We start from the raw sequence: 9,703 nt of genomic DNA, 5'->3' as shown, positions 1-9,703 counted from the left end.
AATACCAGTAGGGTCCTAAATGGTGGAGAGGTTTCAGTGGAACTTCCAGATTAAGGCACATTAGGAAAAAGGCCAGATGATCTGCTTCTGAAAATTAGCAAATGATAGTCTTATGGATAACAACAGAACATTGCCCAATGTAGTGTGGAAAGATGAGCCCTTTGAGTTGAAAGACCTTCAAAATACTACTGGGAAAGAGCTCTTACCTCAGGGTAGAATTGAACTTAATGATGTGGGTGGAGTAAAGCCTTTAGGATCTTCATTTTCTGATGTTGCTCAATTCAAAATGAGAAGCAAGAGATGTAAGCATCCATTAATAATCAGAAAAGGGAATGTAAGAAGTATGAATCAAAGAAAATCAGTTTTCAAAACTGAAATGGAATGCATTAGTGAGCTGAAATAGACTGGTACTGACCATTTTGAATCTTACATACATATAATCTGCTATGTCAGGAATGACAAATTGAAAAAGAACAGTGTTGCATTCATCATCAAAAAGAACATTTCAAGATCTATACTGATGTACAGTGCTATTAGTGATAGTTTCAATCAATATCTGGTATTCTTTTATTACTAAGGTGCTGACTCAGAGTTCTTTATGGAGTTGTTGCCTATATGGAAGAGCATTTAATATGACTATTATTTATATTTTCACCCCAACCACAAATGCTAAAGATGAAGAAATTGAAGATTTTTACAAACTGCTGCAGTCTGGAATTCATTAAATGTGCAATCAAGATGCATTGTTTATTACTGGTTATTGAAACTCCAAAGTTGGAGAATATAGCCTTGATGATAGGAATGGTGCCAGAAGCCATTAGGAACAAATTCGGCAAGATCAATGACTTACTCATTGGTGAAGTACAGTGAATTACTTAATTTGGCTCTTCTAGCCATAGTCTTTTTAATTCCCACCAAATAACTGGGTTGGACTATGCAAATGTGAAGTATTTGTGGCCCTCCAAGAGGATTGGATAGTTTGCTAATAATGTAAACAAAGTGTACAGAACGCTTGAGTATGTGAGAACATGGAAATAAGGTGTATGGAACCCTAAAATGAGGATTAGTTAGTTTTACCATCCTGCTAGGCATAAAATGAACCATCCCAGAAGCAAGAAGGGGAAATCTCACTACCATCAAAAAAAAGAGTCAGGATTGGAGCAATTTTGGACTCATGATCCCTGTGCAGAACCTCCTTGATCCAGGAGACAGAGAGCTATGATAATAGAGATAGCAACAAGCAGTGGCAAAGAAATGGTGGCAGCAAAGTCAGCAGAACTAAGAGGCTAGCACCAAACAGAGCAGTGGACTGCCCAGCCAATGTAGTGAGAAAGCTGTGTGCCTTGGGACTGAGGCTTACTGGCAGAGTAGGGTGCTTCTAGGCATTTACCAGCAGAGCTAAGAATGCTTTGTAACACTTGTCTGGGCAGGGTAGAGGCCAGGCCAAGGGGTGAGGGTCACAGAGAGACCTGCTTTCATGTATGGCTGAGGGGAGGCTGTCCTGATTGAAGAATTGTATGCTGAGTTGTTTCTGATCCTGAATCACAATTTGTTACTTCCATAATAAAGCCCATAATCCTGAGTATTGTCTGTGAATTTTGTGTGGTCATTGCACTGAATTATCAGAGAAGTACATAGTGCTGTGGGAGGGACAGCTGGTGTTAAAATTGGTAAAAGGGTTGGAGGGTGGAGGCATATCTGACTTCTGCCTCATAGACATTGGTCTTGAGTTGTTGATCTTGATCCTTTTCACCCCTTGTGAAGTTAGAGGAGGTCAGACACTATTGTCACATCATTTTTACAATGAGAAATACCTTTTTCCAACAACTGAGATGATTACTATGCACACAGACCTCACTGGATGGTGTATACAGGAATCAAATTGACTATTTCTGTGGAAAGATACAATAGAGGACCTGAATGTTATCATCCAAGAAAAAGCCAATGGCCAAATGTGGAAGAGATTATCAATTGCTCATATGCAAGTTCAAGTTGAAGATGAAGAAAATTAAAGCAAGGCCAAGAGAACCAAAGTACTATCTGACTACATCTCACCTGAATTTTGAGCTTATCTCAAGCATAGATTTGATTCACTGAGCACTAATGATCAAAGACCAGAAGAGTTGTGGAAAGATATCAAGGACATGATACACGAAGAAAGTAAAAGGTCATTAAAAAGACATGAAATACAGAAAAAAAAATGCAAAAGAATATCAAAAGAGACTATGAAACTTGCTTCTGTCTGTAGAGTAGCTAAAGTGAACAGAAGAAATAATGAGTAAGAAAGCTGAAACAGATTTCAACAGGCAGCTAAAAAACAACTATTTTAAGGACATGTGCAAAGAACTGGAGTGAGAAAATGGAAAGGGAATCTTATAAGCTGAATTGCATTTTTTAAGCTGAATGAACTGAAGAAAAGCTTCCACTCTTGAGCTGCAATACTGAAGTATTCTATGGTTAAAAAAAAAAAAATATGGTTAAAAAAAAAAAAAGATGATGCAGAAAAAAAAAAAAAAAAAAAAAAAAAAAAAAAAAAAAAAAAAAAAAAAAAAAAAAAAAAAAAAAAAAAAAAAAGAATACACAGAGTCACTGTACCAAAAAGAACTAGTCAACATTTAATCATTTCAAGAGGTAGCATATGATCAAGACAACTTGTATTGAAGGTTCAAGCCACAATGAAGGCACTGACAAAAAACAAAGCTCCAGGAATTCATGGAATGCCAACTCAGATGCTTCAGCAAACACAAATAACACTGGCAGTGCTTACTTGCCTATGTCAAGAAATTTGGAAAATGTGTGCCCATTCCAAAGAAAGATCAAGCAGGATGTAGAACTTATCAAATAATACCATTAATACACATACCCACCAGCCACTCCTCAGAATTGATACCGCCTTGGCAACCCAAGGAGGGGTTGCTATTAGTCAGATCCGACTTGACAGCAGTGAGTTTGGTTTGGTTTGGTAGCAAAACTTTGCTGCAGAAAATCCAACACTGAAACCATACATTAACAGGGAACTGCCAGAAGTTCCAGCCATATTCTGAAGATGAAGTGGAACAAGACATATCACTGCTTATGTCAGATAAATCTTGGCCAAAAGCACAGAACATCAGAAAGGTGTTTATCTGTGTTTTCTTGATTACATGAAGGCATTGTACTATGGATCATAACAAATTATAGATAACATTGCAAAAATGGCAATTCCAGAATACTTCACTGGATCATGCAGAACCTGTATATAAATCATGAGGTAGTCTTTTCAACAAAACAAGGGGATACTGTGTGGTTTAAAATTGGAAAAGGTGCACAGTGTGATTGTTTTCTTTGATATTACTCATGGTAGAGTAGTACCTAGAGCATCTGACTGCTAACCTGAAGGTTGGAGGTTCAAGCCTACTAGCCACTCCTCAGAAAGAAGACTGGGCAATCTACTTCCACAAAGATTTACTGCCTCAAAAATCCAAAAGGGATCACTATGAGTTGGAATCAACTTAATGGCAGTGAATTTGGTTTTTGGTTTTTTTATTCAGTTTTTATGATGAACAAAAATTCTGAAGAAAGAAGCTTCTCAGATAATTATATGAAAAAGAAGGTGACATCATGATTACAGGAAAACTTATTAACAACCTGAGATATGAAGATGACACAACCTTTCTTGCCAAAACTGAAAACTACTTGAAACATTTATTGATGAAGTTAAAAGACTACATCTGAGAATTTAAAAAAAAAAAAAAAAAATCTTACAACTGGATGATTAAACATCATGATAGATGGTGAAGAATTTGAAGTTGTCCAGAATTTCATTCTTTTTGGATCAATAATCCGTGTCCATGAAGCAGCAGTCAAGAAATCAAACAACATACTACATTTGAAAAATCTGCTTCAAAAGAGATCTTTAAAGTGTTAAAGAGCAAATAAGTCAATTTAATGACTAAGATTCATTTGACCTAAGCCTTGGTCTTTTCCATCACCTTATATGCATGTGAAGTCTGGACAATAAAAAACGGGAGATTGAAGAAGAATTAATTCAGTTGAATTGCTTTGGTGAACAATATTGAATACAACATGGACAGCCAGAAAACAAATAAATCTGTCCTAAAGGAAGTGTAGCCAAAATGCTCCTTAGAAGCAAGGATGGCAAGACTTAGTCTTGTTTACTTTTGACGTGTCAGCAGGAGTGACCAATCATTGGAGAAGGATATCATGCTTGGTAAAGTCAGAGGAAAAGAGAGAGACCCTCATGATACAGACTGACCCAGTGGCTGCAACAATGGGATTAAATATAGCAACGATTGTGTGGATGGTACAGGACTGGGCAATGTTTTATTCTATTATACATAAAGATATACAACTCAACAGTATACATACTGAGTGAGTTGACTCAATAGCATTTTACAGCAATAGCAACAACAACAACATAGATTGGATAATGCCCCTCCGCATCCCCATAGGTATTGAAGTTCTGGTCCTGTACCTGTACCTGTGGATGCAATCCTGTTCGGAAATAGGGTTCTTCTTTTGTTTTATTAATGAGGGCATACCAGTATAGGTTGGGCTATAAATTTAATCACGTCTGAGTTATAAAAAGAGCATAATACATACAGAGAAACACAGAGAGAGAAGAGAGATGACATATAACGATCTGTCTGCAAGCAAAAAATACTAAGAATTTTCTACAGACAACAGAATTAGGAGAGGCTCACAGAAGGAACTGACAAAATCAAGACCTTGATTTGGACTTTTAGCTTTCACGCTGTGAGAAAATAAAGTTTGGTTGTTTAAGGCAGCCACTTACAGTATTTCTGTTATAGCTTGTTGTTGTTGTTGTTGTTATGTGCCATTGAGTCGGCCCCGACTCATAGCAGCACTAGGTAAATAAGAAAGTATGATCATCAGAAATCATTGTATTCCAAACCATATCAGAACACTATCTTCATTTTAGAAAAAGAAGAAAAAAGCTAGCTATATGTTGAAAATTTAAAATTTTGTACCAAATAAGTGTTACTCACCAAATACTGATGCTTATACCTATGAGGCGTAGGGAGAGAAATCTCAGGGCAAAGTGGTATATTATGAAGTCTATGGAATGAATGAATATTCTTTGTAGTATTTCAGTGCAAAGCACAATCTGAGAGAAAGATGTGATTAGAACATTAATATGTCTCTTACTTTTTGAAATATTCTAGAAGGATCAAATCCATGGTTTGAGTTTATATTTCTACTTTGAAATTCTACAATAATGAAATAAAACTAAAATATTTATCCAAAGGGGCACAGACAAAACAAACAAACAAAAAATCCCTCTTGATATTGTTCTTTTTGGGGCTCTAAACTCAAAAATAATAAAAGAGCACTATGACTGCATTTTCATTTTTTCCTAAAAAAAAGTCACATATGTATGGGAGAAGTAGCTATGATCTACAATCACTGGGCTTATTTTAATTTTTTTTTTCTGGAAGTTCAAATGGAAACATATTTTTTAAAAAGATACTTAAATCAATAAAAAAGAAATGAAAGAAAGGACAGGGAATGAAGTGAGGAACATGAAAATAGGATTTTTTTCTGAAAGATTATCCAGTCAGTGTTTTACTGCGATGATGCCAAAAGCATAGCTGTAAGAAAAATATCCAGAAAAGGATGTATTGCAATATAAGTACAATGTTAGAAATTAGGGTTGACACTACAAAGGGGAGAGACAAACTGTTCTTATGAAATGACCATGTGACTAAAGTGTCCTAGTTTTAGGGTTCTTTATTTTTAGGTGCTGAAGGAAAAGTTTTATGTTTGTGTATACTAATTTTAAGATAATATTTTAAAATATAAATTAAATTTGTATATTCTAGTATGCAATGAGTAAGTCAATGTGAAAAATATCACATTTACCTTTTTTAATACTAGAGATAATGATAAATTGTTAAATGGATATATGTTTTGTATACTATTATTTGTCAAAAATGAGGGGGAAAACATTGGTATTGAAATTAAATCTATTTTCTGTATTAGGTTTTCAAAACAAAATTGATGATTGTTAAACAAGTATTCATAGTAAGTGCTTGTTAAGATTGCTGAGTGTATTTTTAGGAAAGTGCTCATATGGCTGGTATTATTTCCACAAAAATAAGTGAATCAGAAATGGGATATTATTTATTTGCTATTATTAGTTATTTATTTGGTATACTCAGTACGACTCACTCATTCTTTGAGAAACCTCTCTAACATTCATTAGGCATACATCAAAGAGACAGGTGGATAAAATAGATGATTTGAAGATTCCCTTCATGTCCATGAATTATGAAAAATTTCACGCATTGAGTCACATAGTGATAAAAAAAAAAACTTTAATGAAAAAAATTATCTAAGTAAAGTAATGGTAGAATAAATTTTAGTGATTTTCATCTTAATTTGAATTAGTCAGAAATAGGCTTATTTCATATCACCCAACAAAGTTTACAATAGTAGTAATGCAGCTCTAATCACTCAATCTTACATAATGTCTGTGCAGAAGCCACTAGATCATGGAGACAGAGAGAGAGATAGAGGGTTACAGAGGTACAGAGAAAGAAATAGAGGGAAAGAGATATAAAGATGGAGTGAGAATTTTATCTAGATAGAGATAGAATGATAATAGCTAGCCAGCTGGCTAGTTACACAGACAGAGATGAATGAAAAGAGAGGGAAGAGAGAAGAAATTTTCCTCACAAATGGAACAATAAGCAATATCATGATAAATGGAGAAAAGATTGAAGTTGCCAAGGATTTAATTTATTTGAATCCACAATCAAAGCCCATGGAAGGAGCAGTCAGGAAATCAGACAACATATTGCAATAGGGAAATCTGTTGCAAGAGACCTCTTAAGAGTAAAGGATCAAAGATGTCACTTTGAAGACTAAGATGTGCTTGACCCAAACCATGGTATTTTCTATAGCCTCATATACATGAAAGAGCTGGACAGTGAATAAGGAAGATTTCAGAAGAATTAATCCTTTTGAATTGTGGTGGTGGCAAAGAATATTGAAAACACGATGGATTGCCAGTAGAACAAACAAATCTGTCTTAGAAGATGTACAGCTGGAATGCTCCTGAGAAGCTAGAATGGCCAGACTTTGTCTCATGTATTTTGCCATGTTATCAGGAGGGAGTAGACCCTGGAGAAAGATATGGTGCTTCATAAAGTAGGTCAACAGTGGTTGCAATGATTGGCTGAAGCATAGCAAATATTGTGAGGATGGTGCAGGACTGGGCAGTGTTTCATTCTGTTGTACATAGGGTCGCTATGAGTTTGAGTCAACTTGACAGTGCCTAACAAGCTCTGGTAGCATAGTGCCTAAGGCACTTGACTGCTCACCAGAAGGCTGGCGATTCAAACCCATCAGCCACTCCTCGGAAGGAAGGTTGGGCAATCCTACTTCCGTAGTGATACTGCCTCGGAAACCCAAGGAGGGGTCGCTATGAGTCGGGGCCAACTCGACGGCAAACAACAACAACAACAACAACACAACAGTGCCTAAGGCATCTGGATGCTAAACTAGATTGGTGGTTCAAACCCACCAGCTGCTCTGCAGAAGGGGCATCAACTTCTATAAAAATTTACACCCTTGGAAAACCAATGGGGGTCGCTAAGAGTTGAAACTGACTCAATGGAAGTAATTTTTTTTTTAACAACACAACAACAATAGGAAATTATTACATAGAGAATTATAGCAATGCCATTACTGGAATAAAACAAACAATGAGTCAATAAGCTTTGGGCAGTTTACAGAGTACATCAGAGGCAGAAGGGGCTCTTTAAATTATTTCAATAAAGGTTAGTGATCACTAGAACTATGGAAATACAATCAACTGGGACTCCAGTGAAAATGTAGCAATTTCAGGTGGAGTAAATGAGAATGGGGAGCTCTGATAGTGTAGTGCCTAAGGCACTTGACAGCTAACCAGAGGCTGGCGGTTCAAACCCTCCAGCCACTCCTTGGAAGGAAGGTTGGGCAATCTACTTCCGCAGTGATACTGCCTTGGAAACCCAAGGAGTGGTCACTATGAGTTGGATCTGACTCAACGGCACATAACAACAACAACAAATGAGAACGTTCTGAAAAAAGTGATAAAAAGTCCTGCCATTTTATATTTTAAAAAGGAAGTGACTATTCTATCATAGAATGATATTGGATGTGTACAGTGATTTATAGAAGACAAAAAAGAAAGAAAAACACAAATTAAAAAAACAGTAAAGTAGGAGTGAAGCATCAGATAATATTATAGTAAAATGCTCAGACTAGGTGTTTTCCTGTATGATGTATCACAATTTACATAAATGCTAGTAAATTATGTGGAACCGTACCTTTCTTTTTGCCTTTAGTTGCTCATGATACTTGTCACAGGTGTCTCCTGGGATCTCTCCTCCCCAGAGTGTAATTCCAACGATGGTGTATGTGATACCCATGATGAGTAATGGGAAACAGTACACCAATATAATGACAATAATATGGTAACTGTAAGAAATTAAAAAAGACACATGCTGAATAGTATACTGAGATGAAAATATAGGACACTGAATTCATTAAGCTTTAAATCCTAATTAAAAATGTCAAAAATTATCTCTATGTTTTCATTTTACAAATTTGTCAAAAATATTCTGCTATTATTACCTACCAAACCAAATAAGAAGCCAACCCATTGCCACTGAGTCAATTCTGACTCGTAGCAATCCCCATCTGGTTTCTGAGGCTGTGAATCTTAATGGAAGTAGATTGCCTCATCTTCCTCCCATGGAGCAGCTGCTTCCAGTGGATCCTTGCCAAGCTTTACATTGTACATGGAAACTGTAACTGAACTAAAGTACTCATTTAAACTACACATGATCCCTTTGCCTGCAGGTCCAGAATGAGAGCCTTTTCTCTGCTTGGGAATTGCTGAGCTAAACTAATTTATGGTCAGAGGAAAAGGGATGGAACAGAATAAACTAATCAACTGACATTTTCTCCTATGTAGGACTTTTCTGTGTATCTCAGCAACATCAGAATTATTTGAAATAAATTATTTTTCTCCAAAATAGAAAAAAAAAAATACAAATAGATGTTCTGAGTCATATTGGTTCTGTAAGTCACTGAAGAGTGATTAAAAAAAAAAATCAGGTAAATATATTTACATGCGTTTTCCTAAATTCATAGAGAAATTGATAACATTGTTGATTTGATAAGTAACACACAAACATATTAGTTATACCAAATATATGATATTTCACATCATCAAATTAAATTGTGGGATTCTGTAGCTTTCTACCAAAACACTAAGGATGCAGTAAGGAAGGATTAAGTGAGTAAGCCATAATATAACAGCCCAAACAGAATTTTTATAGACTTGTACAGTTTCTTCTGCCTTAGAGAAGCTTTAAAGTTTATTATATAGAAGGTGTGTTATTGTATAGAGAGTTTATTATAATAGTCCTTTTCAGTATCTGTATTTTTGTAAAGGGAATTTTAAACCTCCATGTCTTTCCATTTCCCAGTAGTTTATATTCTAAGCATTGATTTAAAGTCAGTGAAGAAGTAATATAGTCAACAAATAATTTAATTTCAAAACTGATATCATACAAACTAAGATTTATTAATAATAATTCATAGTAAACAATACTCAGTTTAATCACTGTTGCCTGCTTTTCCTTCAGTAAATGCTTCCTTAACATTTTTCTTCTAAACTCTGAAGAAT

General features: G+C 35.5%; 1 protein-coding gene across 1 annotated transcript in view; it reads right to left on the bottom strand.

Moving 5' to 3' along the window:
* Positions 1 to 4,474: 4,474 nt before the first annotated feature.
* TACR3 (tachykinin receptor 3) overlaps positions 4,475 to 9,703 on the bottom strand; it is a gene marked incomplete at its 3' end in the record, with an annotated part of 33,883 nt that continues 28,654 nt past the window's right edge. Inside the window, exons 3-4 of the mRNA XM_007958562.2 lie at positions 8,337 to 8,487; positions 4,475 to 4,555 (exon numbers count right to left, since the gene is read on the bottom strand). Of these exons, the coding sequence (XP_007956753.1) occupies positions 4,475 to 4,555; positions 8,337 to 8,487 (232 nt within the window). The remainder of the gene's footprint in view (positions 4,556 to 8,336; positions 8,488 to 9,703) is intronic.

This window comes from Orycteropus afer, unplaced genomic scaffold (assembly GCF_000298275.1).
Source record: "Orycteropus afer afer isolate SDZICR_OR568_19922 unplaced genomic scaffold, OryAfe1.0 scaffold01012, whole genome shotgun sequence".
NCBI classification, from domain to species: domain Eukaryota; kingdom Metazoa; phylum Chordata; class Mammalia; order Tubulidentata; family Orycteropodidae; genus Orycteropus; species Orycteropus afer.
This window is presented reverse-complemented; position numbering and strand designations above follow the sequence as displayed.